Raw genomic sequence first — 25,800 nt, 5'->3', positions numbered from 1 at the left:
CTGGTTGTACAGAACGAGAGTGAGACGTGGGTCTGCACTTGTTTCACCATGCTTCAAAACCTTAGCACAAGGTGAACCTTCTTAGAGGGTCAGCATACTGTTCACCTGCTTCATAAGGCTCAATAAAATAAAAATAATAATTGGAGATCAGGTAATTGCTCTTTGCTGTCCATGCCAAGGCTCAGGCCACTACGGACCTTGGTATTAACATTTTGATTAATAATTTCCAGCACACAGCAAAATCTGAAACACTTAGAGGATATTTTGATTTCTACTTCATTATAATTGTACAGATAGAGTTATATCACCACAACATTCAGATTGTAGCTTTTTTGAGATTTTTCCACAAATCTTCAAGATACTAATTTCCTAATTCTCACTATTTCCTTAAAGCTTTTTTCATATGCACTTCATGTGGAATCCTTCTAGATCTGAGAGATTCCAAAATATGCCCCTCATTTAAACATTGAATATCACCTGTTCTCATAAGTTTTGTATGCTTTCTTTGAACCAAGTCCTCAGAATTTCATGCATAAACTACAGAACTCTCTCTGTTGCTATTCCAAATATAATAATTTTGCCTAATATATACTTCTAAGTGAAATCTAGACCTGTCTTTTGTATGATGTAGTCAAAGGATTCTTCCTTCACTTATTTTAATTCACTGTAAAATTTCAATATGAAAAAGTTCTTACAGACTTTGGAACAACACTGTTAAGAGTACACATATCACTATAACAAATATTGCTCTTGTAGAAAATTTTTCTTTGTGAGTTAACTATGACACTTGTAATGAAATCTCATTTTCACTGCTGCAGAAGAAAACATTGATAATTTTAATTTTTACTTCTGAGATTTTCCAAAAGAACTGTCTTGGTGTCTGAAAAACTTGCAATTTGACATGCTTTTTATTGCTGCCTTGATTGGTATAATTAGACAGGATGGCCTAATTTGTGGTAATAACATATTTCCATTTTAAATTTATTTACTGTTCATAAGTACTGTGGCTACATATTAGGTAATCTATTACTTTGTCCAAATAGATGGAATTTTCTAGTTTTCCTTTACATAGCTGAAAATTTCAGACAGGACCAAACATTTTTCAGCTAACAATTTCAATACCCCTTTGAGAAAACATTTCTAGTACAGAAACACAAATACTTTAAATTGAAGTTAGCCACTCAAATTGTTGTCATTTTCCATGCAGGTTACTAATGCCATTGCAAAATCAAAGTAGGAGAAGAACCGTGAAATTCACACTCACATTTGAGAAATGCAAATATAGTTTTTGTATTCTGAAGGATTGCCTTGTATTTCCTCATGCTTAATTGTTGGAGTTCCATCACTAGTGAGATTACTTATGGTGCAGCCTTATCCATTCAAAAGGATATGTAAAAGAAAGTGCAGGGAAGGATGATTCAGGACTGGATGGGGCAGTCAGTTCTGTGAGAGTAGACATGAAAAGTTGGACTTCTTTAAACTGATAATGCAAAGGACTTGTGTTATGACTTTATTTATTACTTGGTTGCTTTCTATTATTATATCAAAGGAGAGGGAGCAAACATTTTAAATCTAAAGACAAGAATATCCTTCCTTAACTTTCAATAAATTTAGACTGAACCGAAATGGTTCATCTATTCTCTTATGCTAACAAACACTGGTGATATTTTCATTGGTCTTATTTATTATAGTAAATAAGGGGATTATTTATTTTTATTACATCTTTGCACTATTACTGAAGTGCTATTTAAAGTTCCCATGTTCCCAGCATAAGAAGGGAACTGCTTGAGCAAGTCCAGAGGAGAGCCACAAAGTTGGTAAGAGGACAGGAAAACCTCTTCTACAAAGACATGGTAAGAAAGTTGGAGCTTTTCAGCCTGCAGAACAACACTGGAACAGGGAGGTTCTGGATGCTGCAATCCTGGCAGCATTCAAGGGTAGGCTGGATAAGGCTTTCAGCAACCTGGTCTAGTGGGGGTGTCCCTGACCATGGTCTTTAAGGTCCATTCCAATCTCTTAACATTCTATGAGTCCAGGACTTAACTGCAGTAAGGATAGTGCAAATATCTAAGCTGTTTGGCATTTCAATTAATGAGTGAAAACCAATTGCAACAATCTTCATGCTTCACCATTAACTGTAACTCATTAATCTGTCAATGATTTACCATAGCAGCTAAAGAGAAATTAACTGTGACTTAAATCAATTGCTTAGTACTTAGCTTTAATTGACACATTAAATCTGTGTCCGAGTACCAACATTTGACTCTTGCCAAATATCCCTGAGAACAGGTTTTTCTGTACTGAAGAGCTGTAGAGCATTCATTACAAGAAGCAATGCAGATACACTGTTAATTATGATAAAGTGTTTGTCTATAGCAAAGAGAATTTTTCTTAGGGATCTGCTGGATGTTTCGATAGGTGGGATCTCTCTTTCCAGAAGTAATTTTGGCAGTGGGTAAAACTAATGATGTCCTTCTTGTTCAGACTCTGGAATTACGGAACCCATAGAGATGCTGAGAGCAACTGCAGTACTGTACCACTAATTTAGTATGAAGCAACTTTGTGAATTTTCTTGAACCCTCAGACATCAATGTCTTCATGGATGTGCCTTAGGAAAATGACTTCTTGCAATTTTTGTTTCTAATCTTCCTGTGATTCTTCTGTATAAGGAAAAAGATTCAGTTCCACATGTAAACACATGGAAAATTTTCCTGTCTGGTCCTGCCTGAAGGTAGGTGGCTAAACACACTGTGGGTGATTAGGATGTCTAAATTTCAGCCCTTGAGGGCTGAGGATGAGCAATAAGGCCTGCTCAGTTCCTCTAATCCTAGTCTACATTGCAAATTGTGGGTGCTCCTGCTCCCTCCATTAAGTAGGATGGCCCAGATGGATGGGAGGTTTAGGTGACAACTAACTTTCCTCTGATCTCAGGAAGATTTAAAAATTATTTGAGCTATTCAGAAAAGACTGTTGATGGACTTGAAGGAACAGGTCCTCTGAGCAGTAGATTTTAAGGTGTGTATTAATGTTTTTAATATTTCTAGGGATTTGGGTTCTTTTTGGTAAGTTAAGTTTTGGTGTTTTAGTTTCATTTTGTTTGTTTTTCATACATTTCAGAACTAGTAGATATCCCAATGAGGGTCCTGTGAATGGTTTGGTTAAAACTTTATTTTAATTTTACTGAATTCCTTTGAGAGTTTGACTCCAATAACCATCCATCAATATTCATATTGAAGTCAATAGAACTAGAAGTCACTTGGCAAAGAGCTGGCTAAAACTAGTACTTCAACATTGCTACCTGCAATATCAGATCTCTCAGTCTTCCTTATACACTTAAAATTTAGAGTTCAGCAAATAAAACAGTTATACACCACTTCTGCATGTAGTGCTCTCCCTAGGTGCGCCACCTGCTTTCATTCCCTTGGATTCTGAAGTGGTATGGCTTCTGTTAGCATTCTGGCTGGCACAGATGAACATTCCTTGCTTTATTTTCTTCTGGGATAAGTTATACCTCATTTGCCACCATTACAAATGATGAAGGATGAGAACCTACTGCAACTACTTCAGTTCTGTCTTTCCCTTAGATAAAGCATTGGGTCATTTACAGGACGCTTATTAACACAGAGCTATCAGACTTCATCATTCAATCCACAGCTAAAAAAATAATATAGGCAGTAGTTTCTGAGAGAGCTCCTTGATTTCTTCTTTACTTACTCCCTTGTCTTTTTCACAAACCATTCAAAAAGAGTTGAATTCAACAATGTGCTACAATATCTACTTACTTTCCATACCTTTTAGGGATAAAACATTGCAAATGGATGGGTTTGGTTTATTTTAGCATTGATTTATTTTGTCGAGTTTATTATCGGTAGCAATACTGGATTTTAGTTTCTGTGCCCACTATAATCATCAGAAGTCAAAGGTAGTTAATATCTAGGATGCTTATTCTTAAAAAGATTAATTTTACTACTCACATACTGTATAATAATATTTGCCATAGCTCCTACAGCATGTCCTAGAATATTTATTAATTAAAGATTCAATATACTACTCCCATATTTAATGGAAGCTGTGTGTTCCTAATGCATTACACTAAAATCACATTTTGAAACTTGTTCAGTGTAATTGCTTTTTTAAGCTTTAGCTCAGGGGCTTTTAAAATGTTTGCACTTTTAAGCAGTAAGATAAGGGATTAGATGATAAAGGACATGAAAATTACATGAACAAACAACATACACTAAGCCTCTGTCTTCATTTGGTGTTTGGCATGTTTTCAGTTGACCAAAGATTCTGGGTTTTTTTCTGCAAGCAAATGATATGTCCCTGAAGAATTTTTTGCTTTACAGCAGAAAGTACTTCTTGCTAAGTGAAAAGTGATTTTTTTTCGGAGATTTTTCATTTATTCAAATGAATTTTTGGTACTATATATTCAATTTTGTTATTAATGAATTTTATGTTAGCCCTTTGAATATGACTGGTTTCAACGAGTGACTGAATGGGCTAATTTTATAATTTTTTACTGAAAATATGCATTTGAAATCACCCTCTGTTTCATCTCCTCAGAGAAATGTAACCAAATTAGATCAAATACAATTTTGAGAATTCCATATTAAATTTCTCTTTATTTGGTAGACAAATATGACATTGTCTATAGTAAGGTAAATAAGGTAAAATAAAAGGTAAAGTTAAACTAGCCCAGAAGCAGAGCCTGCTAACTCCTGTAGTGTAAACACTTGCTCAAGTGGGCTATGAGAAGGAATATATTTGTAACTTAAACCAACACAATCAGGTATGAGTTGACCTTAAATTTATTGATATGCATGAAATGCTCCAAGAGTTCTGTTAGGAACGTCGGGTTGATGGAGTGGTTTTACAATGATACCATGGCAACACATGAAATTTTATGTGTATTTGTCCTGTACCAGTACTGAGGAGAAAGGGAACTCTTTGTTTGTCTACCCAAAGGCATCATCTGGTGCATTTGAAAAGCCCTAAGGTATTTTGCCTTTTGGCTGCTGGTTCAAAAAGATGCATGTCTTCTGCAATCCTGTGATAAGACTCCCAGATAACTCAGGGAGTCTTAGGGATTATTAAGGCCACACTAAATACACTTGGACAACTAAATAAAACGTCAACAGACACAAACTCCATTCAGTATTGATTTGCTAACCTGTTCCTTACATGAAGAAATTAACTTTGTGAACAAGTACATGCGGGTCTAGATGAGTAGAAAGGGAGAAAGAAGAAATATACAATTTATGGCCTTCCACTAGGTCCATGATGAACTTCTACCAAGGGGTAGAAATAAAGGTAACTTACTGAAAAGTGAATCCTTATTTTAAAAGATCTCAGAGACTGTAATTTGTAATACTACAGTAATACCAAAACAGTAGTCACAGGCACAAATCTAAAACATTTTCCCTACATTTTGCTAAGCTTCAAAATTAATTAACCAGTGTAAAATATCAATATATGCAATGAAAACTGTTGTATTATTTGTATTTATTATATATTTTATATACATACATGATATACATTAACAAGACATGCAAATTATGTATTTAATATAGTCAGTTTTCTGAAACTGTAGAGCAGCCACATTCACAAAAAAAAAGGAAAAATGGACTGCAACCAAGGGACCTAATAATGGTTGACTAGAAACATCAAATTTTCAGTATTCTAGCCCTTCAATCCTACCAGGAGTTAAGTAGCTAAACCTTCGTTCAATTTAAATCTTTTAAAAGAAGATAGAGGAACTAAAAAGAAGATTGTGAGAGATCCGGCATATTGTAGCTTACAATGTTTGTAGATGGAAATCAGACTAGAAATCTTCTTTAACTAATCCTGTTATACCAATAAATTAGCTTGCATATGTTCTTATACATTTACGTTTTGAAATCCATTAACTGAAAGAGAAACCTAGTGACTGAAAGATCAGGCACTGTAAAGACTGGTTATTTTTTAAAGCAAGGGAATAAATTCAGATTCTCAAAGAGTGCTTTCGAAGATTATTGTTTTATCATCAAAAACAGGTAAACAAGAAATAATGCATACCTACTTTTTTCACTTATGTGTGTTCAATACATTTGTTTATCATTCACCTTCAATATCTTAATGGTTGTAATAAAGTTTTAGGTTAGTATTTATTCAGACTGCCTCAGTTTCCAATGAGAAATGCCTTGAGGAGGTGGCTGCCTGTTTCTTTTATTTTTTATGGGAAAGAAAGATATGGGACTAAATTTGCTCAAAGGCAAAAATTAAATTTTAAGCCTAGAGGCTTGCAAGTTGGGATCTTTCTGAACTCTGGAGAAGTCTGCAACTTGTTTGAGCTGAGGTAAAGATAATTTACTTCACAGTGGCTGTTACTGGGCTATGTTTTAATATGTGCTGAGCACAAGGTTGATAATATAGATGTCTTCTGTTATTGCTGAGAAATGCTTTAACACAGCCGAAGTTTTTTTTTGGTGTTTTTTTTTGTTTGTTTGTTTGTTTTATTTTGTTTTTTATTTGTTTTTGTTTTATTTTGGTTTTTTGTTTTGTTTTGTTTTTCCAACTGCTGTGCTGGTGAAGAGACTGGGAATGTGTGGGAAATAGGAAGAGACAGAGCTGGCATGGCTAACACCCACTGACCGAGGCAATATACCCAACAGGACCATATGGTGTTGTGCTCAGTATATATCAGGGGTGAGAAATGGGTAGAGGGGCAAGAAGGAGGAGGGGCATATTTGGAGTGATTGTGTTTGTCTTGACAAGTAACTGCTATGTGTGATGGAGCTCTGCTTTCCTGGGAATGGCTGAACACCTGCTTGCCTATGGGAAGCAGTAAATTCATTCCTTGTTTTTCTTTCCTTGTGTGTGCAGCTTTTGCTTTCCCTATTAAACTGTCTTTATCTCAGCCCATGAGTCCTCTGACTTTTACCCTCCCAATTAATTCTCTCCCTGATCCCATTGGTGGAGGAATAAGAGAGAGGCTGTGTGGTTCTCATTTGCTGGCTGGAGTTAAATCATGACGAGGGATTTTTGTTGGCTTTGCAGTGCTTTTCAGCCCTGCATGAAATTGCTGAGAATTTGAAAGCCTCAGCAAGCTGGAGCACTAGAGGCATAGGAGCAGAGAAGCCTGTGAGTTGGGATTACCTGCAATTTGGAGAGAGGGAGGAAAGTGTCAATCATCTGTAGATCCCTGTCTAGAGACACCTGTCTGATGAATCTAAACAGCAGAGTAGCACTCCCTGGGTTAATTAGAAAAAGGGTCAAATGGATGTGCTTAGGAGTGAGAGAAGACAGAAACCAATTTCTGTGCTGAAGGAGATGGCTACTGCTGCTGCTGAGGCCCACATAGTATGTCTGAGATTCTGAAGTCATAAGGGTTACTTTGTACAAAAATAAATCAAACTACTTGAGAGATCATAAAGTTTTTTATTTTTTTAAATTGGTGTTAGGCTTTAAAAGGATTTGGAGGGGGGAGGAAGAGGTCTAACACTAGTGATGTATTGGCAGCAATGACATAGGTAGTGGCATGTCAGTAGAAAATGCACATCATACCACACCTTGCTGTGATCATATTGACTTTTAAAGGAAATTAAAGTCTGATTCACAGACTCATAATACTTCTCGTTCTGCTAGATTTTAGCGGTCATAATTGATAGCATGCTGTGTATTGTCTATAGAAAAAAAGAATCTGGTACATAAAAACCAGATTCTTATGAGCACTTTTGATGAATTGTATAACTTTACTGTTTAATTTTAAAGTATTATAAAATGGTTTCAACTTTTTTTTTTTTATATATATGGTTTACAATATGTCTTTGCAGTATGGGCATGGTGCATAGAAGTCTGAGCATACACATCTTTTATGTTGAGTGATTACTTTGGCTGCTGTAATTAAAAAATCACACCCAGCATACGCACACCCAGAGTGCAGAAAGTACCAAGTGTTCAGAGTAGAATAAAGACAGGGTGGGAGAATGGAGTTTTTAACTGATGCTAAAATGAGGCTGTGAAATTTGTACAAATCAAGAATTTCAAGGTCATGTAGAATGTTAGTACTGAGAACTTTTCCAGGGCATATTTATTAGACTCAAGAACAGAAATTAGGAACAAAGGTGACAATCTGAAAATCCTTTATTTTCTTAATTCAAGTTCATTCAACAAATATTTTAAAGTCCACTGCAGCTCTTGTTACTGTAAACAGAGTTAGTAAATTGCAAGTTCATGCAAAACTGAGGGAGACAAGCTACACTCATACAGTGATGGATGGGGATTTATGGACTTAACTCCTATTAGCATTAATGGGAGTTAAGGATAAAATCCCTATATATCATGATGAGATTAATATCCATTGCTTAAATACATATAATGAAGCAGCTACACTAAAGATATTTTTAAAACTATTACTTTTGACCTATTCCTTTGATTTAATTATTTTTAATAATGTTTTTACACTGATATCTGTGTTCTGATTTTAGAAATCATCACGAATGTTGCATAATCATAAGCCCAAGGGAGTTAATCTTTCATGATTACAACAAAATAAGAAACTTTATTAAGAGCATACCTCATGTGATGTGAACAGAGTTATGTAGTGTTGCCACAATCTTACTTTCACAGATACTAAGATTTTCTGCAATAGTGACTGAGTAGAACTCAGCTTGCAAATTAGATTTTTTCAAATCTTTTTCTGGATAATGCTGCAATTGCTGTATGAGGATGTAGATTTTTAGTAACAACCTATCTGATTACAGCCTTCAAACAGATTGAAAAGACTAATACAATAATGTGGAAGACTAATATAACAATGTGGAAGTAAGTAACAAGATGCTGGGAGGGAAGGGAGAAATGCCACATGATTTCATAGTGCAGTGCTGTACAAGTAATGGTTTTCCCTTTAAGTGAAAAAGGGCAGTCAGAGGAAGAGGAATCAGTGTAAACAAACATAGATAAGGGGAAATAAGAGGTGTGAACTGTTTCCCAGCTTTGCTAGAAGATTAAATCACTTTAGGTAAACAAAGGATATAAAAATTTAACTAAAGGCTGTCTCCCTTGGAATGAGAAGATAATGATTCTGGAAGAACATTTGACAAGTTTGTAAAGAAGCCATTTTGGTTTTAGGAAGCGTTAGAACAGGTGATGAGTAGTATTTAAAGCAGCACTGTACGCAGTAGCAGGGGCTTGAGCTGATGATGTAGGAGGTCACTTCAGGTCTTCTGTAGCTAATGATTGCACTAAGTGCTATGGGGAAGTAGAAAGCTTTGTGCCTGTAAACTGAGCTGTTCAGCTTTCTGTATTATACAGTGTTTTGCAAATTCTTTAAGAATGCTTATTAAAATGCATCAGAAAGAGGGATACATTTGTATGTCTGGATGAGCTGATTATAACACCTGCACTGGTAAATATTTACCTATTTTAGATAAACCAGAACAATTACTTCCAGCTTAGAGTAGTAAGTCAGCTGTAGGTCTGGATTCAGTTTTTTCTTCAAATGAGGTAAAAAATATTTGAAGCTAGGCTTCCATTAATGTAAACAAGAATTAAAAAACATGTGGCCTAGTGCACAAGCAGCAAGGCTACTACTGCTACCATTTCCCTAGACCTAAGAAACAATCTCTGACTAATGGGTTTTGTTTTCAGAACTTGTTTATACCTGAAGTTGGTACAGATAATTGTATACCTGATTTGACATTTCTTCCAGGACCAGGAAGTCAAAGCACAAGATACTGTATGCATTTGGTAGTAGTCTAGAGAGATTTTCTGAATATATCAGCAAACCAGATACTTGACTCTCGTGTATGCGCAGCTTCAAGTGGAACTCATTCTTAACCAGGTTCTCTGAAAACAAGTCCACAACACCTGTTAGTGGTGTGCAATACAACACATCACCCTTGATCCACTGTTGCAATGCAATGCCATGTCACACCTTGCAACTTGGTGTGACATTTGGAACATGGCTCTGATACCTTTGCCTCATATTTTCTTGTCCCTCTTCACTTTGTTATGCTGTTGCAAAGCCAGCCAGTGTTTTACATGATATCTTCCACCACAATTTCCAGGGAATTCAAAAATTCCCATCTAAAAAGTTATCCTAAAATAAAAGTTCCAGAGCAGAAGTGTACATAAAAAATGCTTTCCATTTCTGCTTGGAAAACCAATGGGTATAGGAATACCATTTTAAATTTGAAAAAAAAAATGCCATTTGTTCGCTAATTTGTATCTTGCATATGTACTGATGTGTTTTTCCAAGCAAACTTTGGCTGCATCCTATAGAGTTTCCTTATAATATGGAATAGTTGCTGTATCTCAGAAGGGTGATATGATCTCTCTGCTTAGAATGCAGGTTCAGCAACAGGATTTGCCTGGATTACTCTGGACATGTAACAAACTGGACAGCTGTAGACCCACTAGAATTTGTAAAATCTCTGTCTACTTGTGACTCTGTAACCCAGGATCAGGGTGGCAGTGACCAGTGTATGAAAAAACTAAAGGATGTTATATAATGTGATGCCCAAACTTGCACAAGAACAATCAATTTTTCTGTGCCATGATAGAAGGGAGTTGATTGTCAAACAGAGACCTTTTTTTTATTTTTTTAAATTCTGAAACTGTAAAGTAGCCATTATTGAGAGGCCTTGCTTTCACTCATCTGAGATACAAAGCATAGGTGTTTATTTTTCACACTTCAGTATTAACACATTGCTATATATACTGGACAGATTTTTCAGTGTATTTTCAGTAAAGAAAGGCATCTATTTCTCTGTATTTGAGATATCAGCCTAAATGATTCATTTGAGAAAAAATGCTTGATGAACCTCTTTAGCATTGAGGTTTGTAATGTATACAAGGGAACTCTTCTTCCAAGCAATCTAGTGAAAGACAACCTAGAATAGGTATGATAGAACAAAATCAGGAATGCTTATTGAAGAAAGATGAAGCTAAAGAAATTAAAGAGCTGTGGCTCATGAAAGGACCAATTATGTTGGCTTAAAAATGTGTTGGTGTGGTTTAAAAGCATATTTTATTTGCAAATGCAAGATGATCTCATTAGTGGGGGGAGTACAGAAAGATCTATAATGTGCTTCCTATCAATATTAAATTCTTTTCAGACTGAATCAAAAAATACCCCTGAGCAAAAACATCGTAAGGACAAATAAGAGACAGGAATTTCAATTGTTAATTGAGATTAATTAAGAGTGTTAGACTATAATTAAATTAATTAATTCAGAGTTAATTGTCTGCACTGTTGTTATTTGCCATCTCATCTATCTGTGAGCATCCCCTTCAATGCATTTTGAGCACATGCATTATGCTAAGCGTATTAACACACCCTGAGTCAAAATTGCTGTAAATCTGCATTAAGGTCAGTGTTGTACCTGACCTTTAAAACTCAGAAAACCTTGACCAAGTTTATCAGTCACATTTCCTAGAATTAAAGCAGATATTTTGGTACGGCCTACTACGTACCCAATAGACTAATTGTTTTGTGTATTCAGTATTCTGACTCTGAACATTTGCAGCTGAAAATGTTGGCACTGAAATTATTTTGACCTTGTGTGACTGATTAATCTCTTCTCTTATGTTTTGGTAATTACCAACAATATATATGACTCTGCTCTTAATGATCACAAAAATCTTTTATCTTTAGGAGATACAGTGGGAATACAAGCTGAGTGCAGCTTGAGCTAGAAAAACTATCTAAGGAAATTTTTAGGGTATTGTGATAAAAGCTGAAATTTAAGTTCCACTGCACCAGTAAGAAAAGTATTGGCTTTCCTGTAGGAAATAGTTCCTGTACTGCCAATATATATTTAATTTATGTGATCAAGCAATCCAACCAATTTGTCAGATTTTTAATGTTATGTGTGCTTAGGTGTTTACTATTTATCTCCAATGAAAAACTTCACATGTTAATTTGTATTAAATATGTTATGTTAATTTCATTATAATGAAATAGTAGTTTTATTCTGTGTTTTCACAATTTTTTAATCTTTTACTCTTCCAGATTTCTAAATTCTTCTGTGTAAAAAGCCCAGAATAACAGCAACATATAAAATATGAAACACTGGTCCTAGGTTTTCCTTTATATGTATGAAGCAATAGGAGTTTTTCTTGTCTAGAGGATGAGTGTGAAATTCTTAATTTGTGAATATCATTGAGACATGCACAGATCTAGTGCTACCATTCAGTTTGATAACACAGAAAAATGGGTGAGGCTGGATCCTAAATGGTGCCAATGATAAAAGTTTGTTTAAGGGCATTTTCAATTATGCAATTTCCTTTTTTTGCCTGCCTCCTCAGAGCATACATGACATAAATGAAACTGCTCATATGATCACTTAAAATCACTTAGGTCCAACTCAGCTTCCTAGAAAGAGGTGGCATTCTTTTCCCTGCTCTGAACCATCTGATCTGTATTTTGAGAAAAAGAAATGGAATGGAATATGAAATAACAAGGAAGGAAGGAAGGAAGTGGCGGAAGGAAGGAAGGAAGGAAGGAAGGAAAAGAAAGAAAGGAAAGGAAAGGAAAGGAAAGGAAAGGAAAGGAAAGGAAAGGAAAGGAAAGGAAAGGAAAGGAAAGGAAAGGAAAGGAAAGGAAAGGAAAGGAAAGGAAAGGAAAGGAAGAAAGAAAGGAAAGGAGGAAAGGAAGAAAGGAAGAGAGAAAGGAAGAAAGAAAGGAAGAAAGAAAGAAAGAAAGAAAGAAAGAAAGAAAGAAAGAAAGAAAGAAAGAAAGAAAGAAAGAAAGAAAGAAAAGAAAGAAAAGAAAGAAAAGAAAGAAAGAAGAACCAGTTTACAGAGTTGACAATCTGTAAGCCAAATAAAGCTACTTTTTCGGTTTGTCTGCCTCTCCTGAGCTGTTAGAGCAGGTGTAGGTGAGTCAAAGGGAATGTGCTTGCCCGAGAGCCACACACTGCCCTTCCCATTGCCCACTGCCCCATCCTGGTCCTTACTGAGAGCTCTTCAGCCCAGCAGTGTGAAATTGGCTCCGGGCTACTTTGCAGGCGACGCGGGCTTTTTTAACCCCTTGTTTCTCTGCCTGTTTCCTCTGTTATGCACAGCCGAGGCAGCAGAGGGAGCTCAAAGATTTTGGACATCAGCAAGAGACCCTGGGAGGCCCGGACAGAGAAGCACACTTCCAGGGGCAATTGCAGCGACAGGGAAGGACAGGGCTGGATGTGTTTGGACTCTAAACCTGGTGTACAACTTTATGTACCCCATTGTCAGCTGGTAGTTTTAAATACAAGATATCAGTGGCCAGTTTTTATTTTGCACTTGTTGCTTACTTAAGCGGTTCTGTTTGCAGTTTGGAAAAAGAGGTATTTCTCAACAATTTAAAAGTTCTTTTTGAGTCTAAGAATTTGTTCTAATGAGTTAAGACATAGGTACCTGAATTTTAAGGGATAAAATAAATTCAATTGATAAAATAGTGAAAATTGAAGACATACTGAACTGCAGTGAATCAACTATAGTTAAAAATTCAGTTTGTGAAATGCAAGATTGCTTTCATTGTCATTTAAAGGCAGAAAGATTTTCCTGTTTTTTTAGAAGTTCACCATCAGTATTAGGGAGAAGAAAAGCTAATAAACCACACAACTGAAAGTCCTATCTAGACAAAAGCATTTGTTCTGCAAAGAAATGTTTGAGTCTCTGAGAGATCATCAGCTGCTGACAATAAGTAGAAGTCTGTTTTGAGCTATGTCAGTGAATACATTATGAACAGAACACAAGCATCACGAAGGTCAAGGTTGTACTTAAATGTCACAGTAACAGTTTCTGAATGCATGAAAATAAGAGAATGAAAAACCTTGTGGTTCTGACCAGGTTTGGTATTTTCTGTAACACATTACATTACCTGGAACTGTTTGTTACAGACCAGGTCATTGTCTACCTTGACTGTTTCAATGTGTTTTGGAGGTAACACAGAGCAGAATGTAGTTTGATTATAAAATAGAAATATTGTACTAACTTAACTAAGTTGCACTGAAAGGAAATGTTTAAAATTCTCTGGTTTTGGAGAGAAAATCCAATTGAGATGTGAACTTGGTCGCCCTCTTCCCAAACTCAGGACAATTTTTGTGTGTTAACAACTCTAACTTTGTATATATCCTTTATATAGCAATTGAGTAGCTAGGTCTTTGAACTTTACTGACCTTGTGGTCTGTCTCCTCTTTTGGACCAGATCCACTCATCCAGACATTAGGAAGTAGCTGTGGAACGCTATTCTAATCATGTGGGTATTGCTTAATCCTCTGATTGAACCTGAATAAATCTCTCTAGATGCCCTGTCAATCTGTTTGGGATTTGCAATCTGGAAAGGCCCCCAAATTCAAATTAAAGCAATTTTCTATTTGGAAAAAAAAAAAAAAAATCATCTGCCTCTCTCAATAACATCCACTACTATGTTCCAAGGTAGGTAAAGAACAGGCAGTTGTTAATACCACTTGAAGATAGGGGGTATAAATATTAGACTATATGAATTTTTCTTTTTGTTATCCTAACTACAGGCCCTTGGTTCTTGGTTACACTAGGGTTATTTGGTAGGTTTTTGTTTGTTTGGGTTGGATTTTTCTTTTTCTTTTCTTGCTATAAGAATTCAGTTCTGTCATTCTAAATACATATCCTGACTCCTGAAATTGTTGGGATTTCAGAGTATTTTATATATTTAGATCTTACAAACTCCCACAGTTGTTCTGTCATCTCTCTGTATTTTAACCCACTCTGCCCCAAAATTACTATGAAACTGTTTTCAAAGAGGTGTTTTTAACTTTCTTCAAACAAATGTGAAGCGCTTGTAGAGAGAAGGAATGCCAATATCTCCCCACACAGAATTTTAGTGATTATATACTCTAATTTACTAGCATATGTCTCACCTTTTAGTGAGATTATCCTGAGGGTTCTCATCAATTCACAGTTCAATATCTTGTTTTGTTACCTTTACACTCTGACCTCTTCTCCTCATTTTGTTGAAATCTCATCTTTTTGTACTGTATCATCTTTCTTTAGTGGACAGATTTTAAGTATATGTACAAAAATATGCAACCATCTTCTTTTTATTCCAAATTTTATATACCAGTTCAAAGTTTTAGTCATTTCTCTTATTTCACCACAATAACACTGTGGAAGAAGGATTTTTAAAATAAACTATTCATCTCAGTATGCACTGTGCATGATGAAATTAAAAAATATTATTAACAAAGTTGTTTAATGAATTGGCCCTTTTTGAGGTTAGGAAGGTGGAACATTATTGAAACTAATATCTATCTAATAATTATTTCATTGAAATTGTCAAATAAAACTTAGGTAGAAATCATTAAAAAAAACCTTCTAGCCTTGGCTTTACTTTTACTTGTGTGTGATGGTATAATGATGAAATTTTTGTTAGGAACAAAAATCAATTGCCAAGTTAGGAATTCTCACTTTCCATTCTCAGAAGTGGATTTCCTTCTTCCCTGATTTCCAGCTGAACAGAAGCCCTAGCTAGCTTTAGAGCTCATGGAACATATTTAATTTGAACTTCAAACATTGACAGAGTTAAAATATCTTACCATGGTTGTCTCTGCAATGGATCCAAAGCTGTTTATAAATATGTTGCATGTGACATTAACTGGAGGACCTGCAAAAGAGAAAAAAAAAAACCCACCAGTCCCTGTTCCAGAATTATTGCTTATTGATTGTTTGTTCAATATAAACCATTATAAACAATATTTACTGACTTTGGAAGAAATAATGCTACATTCATAAGTAATTTAACACACAATTAAATTGAACGGTTTCTAATAATTTTCTTTTGATTTTTGTCAAAGGCACACTACCTATCTGACCACGTTTAGCAATTTAAAAAAACCCGCAGAAAAAAAGTTCAGTATAAACCTGCACACATGCTTCTATACAAAAAATGAAAAAAAAAACCAACATCCCATTTGAAATATATATTCAAAATATTTTATGCGTATTTCAGTCAGAATGCATGCCACTTCTCACAACAATTAGAGGGGAAAGTGACTTTCTTCACTCAAGGCAACTTCTACCTTCAATGTTATCTGTCATCACTGGGAAAAGAAATGCATTATTGCTGCTCTTATCTCTACTGCTTACAGGAAAGTCCTTTAGATTCTATTCCCATTTCTCTTAAATTCACAAAATGTTTGAGTCCATTTATAACTGAATTCTTTGTTACCATGGGCCCTCAGTCAAGTGTTGTTTTGTCTTATATTGCATTTTGAAGAATCAATAGTGGCAGAGCAGTCATCATGATAACTGAACAATGAATTGCCTCTTCATGGAAAAGGGCTTAAATTATTTTCCAGAAGTCACTTTAAAAATGTCATTGTGGAACAGCATGCTAATTTTTCCATTATTCCTCATCAATTTCAGTCCGTGTCCAAACCAAGCAAGGTTTTTCCATCTCCAAATTTTTTTTGTTGCCTTCCTACAATGCAGTATTCTTATATCAATAAACCACTTCAGTGTGGAAGAACCTGGATTCTTTTTGTAGTTGTAAGCAGTCTAACAATGAGAGATCTGTTTCTGAAATATGAAGACTGGTCTTAAAAACTTTTATGTAACATCTCTTTTTTAGTATCACTGAAGAAAAAAATTCCTCTGCCACTACTGGTGGATTGCAACTAGCAAAATCTAACATCACCAATAAAATTCACATTAAATACTTGAAGAATCAGAATGTCCATTAAAAATTCTCCCACTAGGACACAACTTGGAACATCCAGCTTTCTTTTCTGAGCGCAGAATTGTTTTGAAGTCCTGTACAACAATTCTAACAAAACGCTTAAACACATACTTCAGTCTTTGCAATACACAAGACTACACCTATGGAGCACAAATCTCAGGTAAGGAGGTAGCACTTGCAGTCACTTTGATACACAGTTAATTATTTAGAGTTGTGGAGCATATCCAGTACTTCTGAGAATTTAGTAAAAGCTTTACATGCTCAACTCCTGAAAAGAATCAAGGGGAAAGGGAAAAGTAGGGATCATGAATGAAGGCAATCACTAAAAACTGTCAGGGAGAAAATTGTATTTCTTGCCCATATTAGTAATTTGTTTGCAAGGCAGCTTTTCTTTCAAACACTTCCATGTTGTAGTACCTGCCATCCTTTCAAATTTCATGTGATGCTGTCTTGTTTAAAATAGCACTATAATTTGAAATATGTTTGCTTTATCAACATAGTTGCTTTTATTAAGAATAAGCTCCAAATCACTACAGTGCTGAAGCCTAATTTCAAATTACAATAAAACAGTTAATAGCTACTTAAAAGGGGCACAAAAGTAGAAGCTAAAAGTAGCCTCCAAATGCTTTAGAGCTAACTCAAAGACACTGTGCTGAGAGTAAAAATGAACTTCTCAGAAAGTTCAGAACTTTCTGAACTTCTCAGAAAGTCACAAAGAATCACGAATGAGAAGTTGTAAAAGCTGGAAGTCATGTTCCAACACAGGAATTCAGGCAAGTTGAACATAGATTAAAGAGAGACAGAAAAGAAATTGAGCTAAAACTCACTAGAGACAGAAAAGCTAACAATGATCGCTATCCACAAGGCGTTAAAAATAGAATCCTGCTAAGATCTGAAAGCTGAAAGAAGATGATTAAGGTATAAAAGTATCCATGGAAGTGAAGAAGGTCAGAGCAGAAAAGCCAAATGAAGGCTTTGTAGCAGCATTTGTCTCCAATTGCTGGCTGTGTCAAATACTAGAGCCATTCTGCTGGAATTTTGTATGAAGACTGTAGAAGACATTTCAGACCAAGTGAACAGGAACAAACTGACTGGCTGAGGTGATATAAATCCAGACATTATAAAAATCTTTGCAGAACTGTGGAAATACAATTCACTGTGAGTCAGCTGTCACCTGTGTCAATTTTGTAATCAGTGGAAATGTCTACCATGTTCTGCAAGTATAGCTTGAACCAAACCCCCACCCAGATTTCAGATATGATGGTGGGGACATGAACTTTATCCCTGCAAGTCTTACCTCTGTACCAGCCAAACTAGTAGAAATAATGAGAACTTTTATAAATAAGAGATACAGATTAATATTATATGTAAATACATCACATGAATTAATATATATATATATTATGAAGAAAGATGTCAAAAAGTCAAAAAGGATCAAAAATTCTATGAAAAGCTGCCCCACAAAGCAGCTTAAGTAGAAAACACTGGAAAAGGTACACAATAGGCAGTAACATGCAAATACACAACTTTGCAAAGATCAAAAGGAGGTAATACTTCTCCGCATCTTAGTATGTCACATGGCAATAAAATCAGTAAAACAATCAGCAAATTTAAAGCAAACAAAAAAAAATTCTTTTTAATATTCCAAAAACCAAAGGTTTTATTGCCAGAAGATAATGAAAAGGCCAAATATATATAAGTTTCCAAAAGGGATCAGGAAACCATATGTAACAAAATTAATTTTTTTTAAATTAAGTCCTGGTTTTCAAAGCTTCTAAACAAATGATTGCTGAAAAAAATCTTGCCAATATCAGAGCAAGTAATACTTTACATTTTCCTATATAAATGCCCAAATTTTTACTTTGATATTTAAATTTTTTACATCTAGGATACATAATTGTGTTCAAATTTTAAAGGCAATTAAGGGTTTTCCATACTTGCAGGAATGGATATCATCTGCAATGGGGCACTGAGTAAGAGAAGCACTTTACTATAGGTTTAATATAACATTAAAAAAAAAAAATGCAACTGGAACAAAGCTTTTACAATGATGCTGAATTTCCTGGTGTATTCCATAGCTGAATAAACACCATGTCTTCTCTATTATATTTTTTGAACAAGAACTCATATGCAGTATTCCATATCCAAAAGCAGACCACAGAGACAAAATATATAATTTCATCTTCTTGACCAAGATTAATTGTGAATAAAATGGGTAATTAAAAATCTTGTCTGAATAGGAATTTTACTGGAACAAAAAATTATTTAAAATTAATATCTGAGTTATCTTTTTAGTACTTACCCTCTTTCTTTGAAGCTATCACCAATTTAAAACCTTTAAAAAGGCATTAAGCCCCAGCACTTGTTGTAGGAGTAATAAAACTAACCAAAAAGTGGGAAAGTCACTTAAGGAGATACTTATTCTTAGTGATAGGTCTGAATCATTCTGGGCAGATCTGTTCAAACTGCATAGCTGTCCAGAAGATTTAGAATGTGCACTTTTTGAAAAGGAACAACGTCAAATTAGGTTTTGTCTCTTTAAGTTTCAATAGTTACAAAACAAAGCTCTAAATCCTTTGAATTCTACTTTCAAGAATTACTGCATTTAATTTTGTAATCTTTAAACCATCTGCCTATTCTTCACTGTTGCCCCATCAGAAGGTTGTGATTGGATGCCGCCCATGACAAACTATAAAATTCAATCCCCAAATCATATAGAGATGTGTTTAAAATTCCAGTGCACGTTTATAATTTCCTGAGAAATATCAGCACCACTAACTTAAAAAAGAGCAAAGCATTTCCAGCTGCAGTAAATCCTGGGTAACAAGTTTATATATACACAAGCAACTGTTTATGGTTTGCTGATGAGGAAGTAATCTGACAAATCTCTTACATGGTCCTTATGAATCAGACTGAGCAAATTCTGGTAAAACCAGCACATGGCAGTGGCTTTAGAGTCAAAACCACTTAAGTTTCTGGAACTTGGAGATGTCAAAAAATTATAACATTTCTTGCTGGATAAGAATTAAGATGGAAAGGCAGTGACAGATGACTTAGAGGAGAGAGCACAGCCAGCTTGAAGGAAAATTTTTGTAGTAAACATGGAGTAAAGCCTTATATGGGGCTTATGTGAAATATTAGAGCTAAGAGAATCTCTTGGACTCAAGAAGATAGGCATAGAACAAAGCAACTAAGGCAAAGTAAGAATAATATAATTTTTAATCACAATAGGTTTGTTCTTTCAAAACTTTATTTATATTCTGGGTAATTTAAAGACTGATATATTGTTTAAAAATTCAGTAATATAGTTAAATATGGTTCCACTATAACACTGGATCTCCTTTTTTTTCAGAAAGAAGGGTAGTCAAATTTACCCAGACTTCCCAGACTAGAATGGACGGCCTTTGTATGTATGATACTTTCCACATTCATATAAAAATATAGTTTTTGTAATCCTTCATTAAATATTCTAATGTGCCTGGGTGTAGATAATATGCTAAGACTGTCAGGAAAGTGCAGTCATTCCATTTGCAAACTGTTTCAGCCTTTGAAACTGCTTTGTTTTAATTGAATCTCCTTTGTGATAAGTGCATAAAAGGCACATGCCAAGACAAAATTCCATGTATTGAGAACTTAAAATTTCAGTGGAGAACTGGGAACAGAGAAAAGAACAAGAGGAAAGATGGTCCTTTTGGCATTTCAAGGCACAAATGGGGCCCAAGAAAGAGGAATATAATTTCATGGTAGAATTGGTAACTAAGATAAGCTGTCTTGAGTTTGATGGTCAATGTCATTAACACACTCTTGAGCACCAGACAGATATGAAGATTTGGCCAATCTTTCAAAGAGCTTGCTTTCTGTAGTGTTTCATGCTATGGCAATCCAAGCTGGGAATCTGAAACCATCAGTAAGCATTTCAGGAAATGCAAGAAACTAACAAATTATATCAGATAACTCTAATCTAAGGATAAGGTATAGTTACTGAAGGCCTGCAATTGGGCAGCTGTGAAAGTGGCAGGTGTAGAGTGTATTACTACTGAAATGAACTGCCACAATACAAAACAAATGCAAAAGAAGGCACTATTTTTTTTTTTTGAGTGAAAGTATCTCTTAGTTTTCATATTTGTTGTTTCATATTTCGTATTTCAATTTGTTTCAGAAATTGCATTTTTGTGAGCAGTAATACTGACATACTGAAAACCTGAAAGTTTAGTTGTGAAATTACCTTTGAAATTTGGTCTGATCCTTGCATCATAGCCTGACATCCTCCCCATTAGCTTATCCAGGAAATCGGATGGCGACATTGGCATGCTACGAGATCTTGCACTGTCTGTTTCCTTTGTGGCTACCAAACTAGCAGCAAGGAAAAACAAACAAACAAACAAAAATTTGTTAGAAGTTTTGTTAGCAAAACTTTGATTTTATTTAGTCAATCATAGTTCTTTTTTGTAGGAATGGGAAAACAAGAAAGCTAAGACAGTCTTTCAAGCTAGATAATACTATAAAAACAGTAGTAGTAAAGAAAGTAAAACATTAAGTTCTTTCTATATCTGTCATTTCATACATGCATTTTATTTTGCTATGCTGCACAGTTATAGGTTACTTCTTCCTCAGAACTTCTGAAGATTAATAACACTTTCAGTCAGCAATAACCAATATCATTATCACAGAGTTAAATAATGTCATCTGCATATGTGGAGTGTCCTACTGTGGAGTTTATTCTGAGACTGATCTATTTTAACTGTGTGTGCTGTGAGAGAAGCCTGGATCAGAAGAAAAAAAAAGTGCTAAGGAATTTATTAGAATAGTACTACTATCAGTAATTTTTGGTTCATGTTGATAGGTAACTGTAATAAAACAGATCAGTCTCTTGGCAGGTGGTATTTAAAATTGTCTTCAAGTGGGTAAAAAAACCAACAGGAACAACAAAAAAACCCACCAAACAAACAAACAAAAAAAAACCCCAAAAAAACCCCAAAAAAGCAAGCCAACAAAAAAAAACCAAACCAAAAACAAAATCCCAAAAAACAAAGCAAAACCCTAACGACTTACTGAACAAACTGTTTTAGGGCAAACTTTTCCTCTCAGGGCCACATGTCAAATGTCATCTCCTATAGCTCCCTCTTCATATGCATGCACAACTCCCACTGACATTCTAAAGTGTGTTCTGCACATGTTAAGAGAGTGCTGTGATCAGCCATGGGACCCAAAGGAAAAGCTTTTGTTTTGTGGAACAACTCTTGAGTGCTGTCCAACACACTGGAAAAATAACAGTCAGAAAATACATAAATTTTGAGTAATATTTGATACACAGTGCAATTGAAACTATTTGTGGCTTTTGGAGTCTCAAAAAAGATCAAGAACTTTGCATGTTTGTGCTGAATTCAAGTCAAAAATTCATTACAGAAGGACTTAAACCTCTTTTACTGACCCAATTCATTGTCTCCATATCAAGTCACTCTTTTAGAACCACTTAAATATGTTTTTGTTTAGATGTAAACACAGGGAATAATGTAAAGACTTTAGGAATTTCCTGGCTCATAAAAAAACATGCTAAATTTTGCTTCTAAACAATGGATGGAATATCAAAATGGAAAAATTTCATGCAAGTATGTGTGCATGCATAGGCCATGTGGAGCACAGACTGAGAATGTAATTTCTTTCTTTCCAAGACTCTTTTACCCAGGATGTTAAAAGTTACAGTTTTATAGAAACTTCCATTTAGAAAGTCTGCTAAAATTTTTGTCTTCAAGTTTGAAATTTGGATTTATTATCTTAAATAAAAAAAGATTTCATATTAGTGCTTGAGAGTTACCAATTTGGTTGGGCACACAGAGTATGAACACAGAAACCTCTAGAATGCTATTGTTTGCTCATATTTTAATTAAAAATGGAAATTAAGTCTTTTGGTTGTAATATTAAAGCAGAAGGTTTAAATTTTATCCTTGAGTTAATTGCTTAGCAAGTGTTTGTTCTATGCTATTTGTAAGTTGATTGGTAAATTCTTAAATTGTTCATAAATTGTTAAAGTGTTGGATATTTCTAAATGGTTTTCAATATTTTGGTGTCTCTTTCAGTAAGAAATGTTTCTTTACTCTCTTTCAATAGCTAACTTAGTTTTTTATTTCTTCCCATAGCTGCAGAATGTATTTCCATTTCTGAGAAAGTAAGTATTCAACATATTCATTTTGTAGTTCAGTTTGAAATTATCCTATTGCCACAATTTTCATTATCAATCATTCTGAATGGACCTCATTCCTCACATTATTACAACTTGTAGTGATTACTGTTTCTGTAAAACATCACTAATGTCTATAAAGCAAATAAAATACAAGAGTCAGATTACCCTTTGTAGGGTGTTATCTACTTGGAAGGCAGGAGAAGCAAGTTACTGCATGTATACACTTAGTATATACACTTAAACACTTAGATTTCTTTCTAGTAGTCCTCTGTAAGGAATTTATATTTCTATTCCTTAGGTCTATGAAATTTCTATACTATGGGATATACAATCCTATATTTTTATTCTTAATATACATAAATTATCCAGAACTCAAATATAGAAAGGCCCATTGTTTGCTTGAATGTCATTTGCTGGAAAGGAAGAATTTGTTTCTTTGCTCTTTTTTTACTTCATTGGAATTTTTGTAAACCTTTCTTTCTTGTACTTGTAGCTCTTGCTTTGCCATGGAATAAAGTAATTTGAAATTAGGGTAACTAATGCTAACTGGGAAAAATAGAAATTGCTGTGACTATGGATTTTCTCAAAGTGATATTTATTGTTTCATATGATGGCATCATTAATATTTGCTTTCATAAGTCAGTTTTAAGTCTCAGAGTACCTTGAATAATTCATTGCCTGCTTATGAAAAGAATACATTCAGCATAATTAATACCTTTTGTATAAACAAGCTTTATCTCAAAAGTAATTTGTAATTTGTAGCTAAATATTTCTTCAAGGAATATTTTCCCTTTTACTAAGCTTGGGGTGTAATGAGAAAAAGCTGTTTGAATTCTTCAGAATTCTGCCCTTTTGATTCAACTTTTACTAAAAATATGTATTACAAGAAACTATTGGAAAAATAAAACTTTCATCAGTCAAAGCTGCCATGTGGAATATTCGTCCAGTTAAAAAAGAGCTAGACTTGATAATGTAGTAAAAGCTAAGTAAAGCACTGGATTTTAGGAAGGGATTTTCTGTTTCCAGATTAATATAAAAATTTACTCTGCATGGTAAGAGCTCTTCAGTTTTATTGCACAGTGCCTCTGAAATCTAGGCCTCTGGCTAAGGGGTTAGAGCAGGGTAGACTCCTTTCATGAACCAAGAGTTGAGCTCCTTTTAGTGTTAATAATGCACATAACTTTGTCCTCGATACACAACCATTGCATAAGTCCAGGAATGGCTTTGCGTGCCTCCAGAGGGAATTCATTCTGACCTGTCACAGTTCTTTAAAGAATTTGTACATGCATTTTCTAACAGAAAGATTTATAGGAATTTAATATCAGCAAGAATTTTAATGTCAGCAAGGTATAATGGACTTGTTTTTAACATAAAGTCATAATGTGGCTTTAAATTACTGAAAAACAAAACTGTACATTTTTTTTGGAGGTAGAAGCTTCCCATTGCTGAAGTCTTTTATTGGAGAGAGATTATAACCTGACAGTCTTCTGATCTGTTTATATCTTATGAGGAAAAGTTCCCAACAAGAATGGTCTCCCTGGTAGCGATTCTGAGCTGTTTCTGTGAGCTATTCGCAAATATTAATATCAGTTATAAGGATTTATGCTATTTTCCAATTTCAGACTTAGAAGAGTACTTGACTTCAATTTCCTGGATGCCTCCTGAAAATCTTTAAAATGTAAATTAAGCCTTCAAAAACAATGGAAAAGAAATTTGATAACTGAAGTTGTGGAAAAGAATAAAGAAAAAAATTGAAAATGTCAAAAGATATATTAAAAAATTATTTCTGACCAGACAAATTCACACCATTAAAACTTACAGTTTTTGTTTCAAATGAGCTGTCGCACAACACCAGACAAGATCAGAAAATGACAATCACAAGGACTATAATTACTCCTGTCTCTGGTCTATTCTGTCCATTAACCTTTTTTTTGCCAAAAATCTGAGAACAAATGAGTTTTGCATCAATGTCTTGAAGTCTGTCAAGCTGGAATTTCAATCACTGACATAGAAAATTCTCCTAAATCACAGGTGCTTTACCTACAATGAGTCATGTTTGAATCAGAAACTGTTAGGTCAAGCTGAAGATATTTCAAGTGGGATATAAATGTTAGAGAGAAGAAGCGGCCTGACACAGACTAGATGCAGCTTCTCTAGATCAGCTACCACATCCTAAATTTGAGAAAGCAAGCTACTTGTAAGAATGGTGTTCAGCAATGCCATCTACAATCTGAAAAGAAAATGCAAAGCAATTGGTGGTTTAAAACTAAGAAATGCAAAAAGAATTGACAGAGACATAAATTCTGATGATGTGAAGAAAGCAACCTCTTTCCTGAAGTCAGCCCATTTCAGTAGGAGAGTTTAAAACAATTAGAGCGAGGATATTAGAAGATGTATGAACTGTGAACATGAGAAAGCAATGAAGAAGGATTCAGAATGCCTGAAACAACTCAGCACTGTTGTGGTGAAGTTCTCACTGTGCTGCTGTGTTATGCAGTGGTGTGGAAAGATTGAAAGAGTGAGTGGAAGCATGAAGGTCACTTATTATTTTATACGATATTAATGAGACCAGTTCTGGGATGTTGCATCAAATTCCACATCTGAGTTTTAAAAGGACTTTAAAGCATTTGGAAAGATACTGAAAAGCCATGACCTGAGAGTTAGGGAAATTTGCTTCCAGTAAGAAACTTTAGAAACTTAATCTTCTTTGTTTATCAAAAAAGAAGAGTGAAAAAAAAATAGCTTGATTGAAGTGTATAAATATCTCAAGATAGCAGAAAATGCTGGACATTTATCTAAAGAATAAAAGCAGAAGAAAAACCAATGAGAGTTGGACAAATTCAAATGGAAATTTGGACACACAATTTAATAACAGAAGATCAGATTGAACCAACTAAGACAATACAGCTTTCTGGATGAAAAAAATTAATAAAATATAAGGTAT

At 34.7% G+C, this 25,800-nt stretch overlaps 1 protein-coding gene across 2 annotated transcripts in view; it reads right to left on the bottom strand.

Moving 5' to 3' along the window:
- Window positions 1-25,800, bottom strand: part of GLRA3 (glycine receptor alpha 3) — an 83,000-nt gene that overhangs the window by 40,663 nt on the left and 16,537 nt on the right. For both annotated transcript variants that reach the window (XM_054295809.1, XM_054295810.1), the window contains exons 2-3: window positions 20,901-21,028; window positions 15,534-15,601 (exon numbers count right to left, since the gene is read on the bottom strand). In XM_054295809.1, the coding sequence (XP_054151784.1) occupies window positions 15,534-15,601; window positions 20,901-21,028 (196 nt within the window). The remainder of the gene's footprint in view (window positions 1-15,533; window positions 15,602-20,900; window positions 21,029-25,800) is intronic.

The sequence above is a fragment of the Melozone crissalis genome, unplaced genomic scaffold (genome assembly GCF_028551555.1).
Source record: "Melozone crissalis strain CALT ecotype California unplaced genomic scaffold, PUWL_Pcris_2 ptg000006l_1, whole genome shotgun sequence".
Taxonomy (NCBI): domain Eukaryota; kingdom Metazoa; phylum Chordata; class Aves; order Passeriformes; family Passerellidae; genus Melozone; species Melozone crissalis.
Note: the sequence above shows the minus strand (reverse complement) of the source record. Positions and strands in the feature narration are given on the sequence as shown.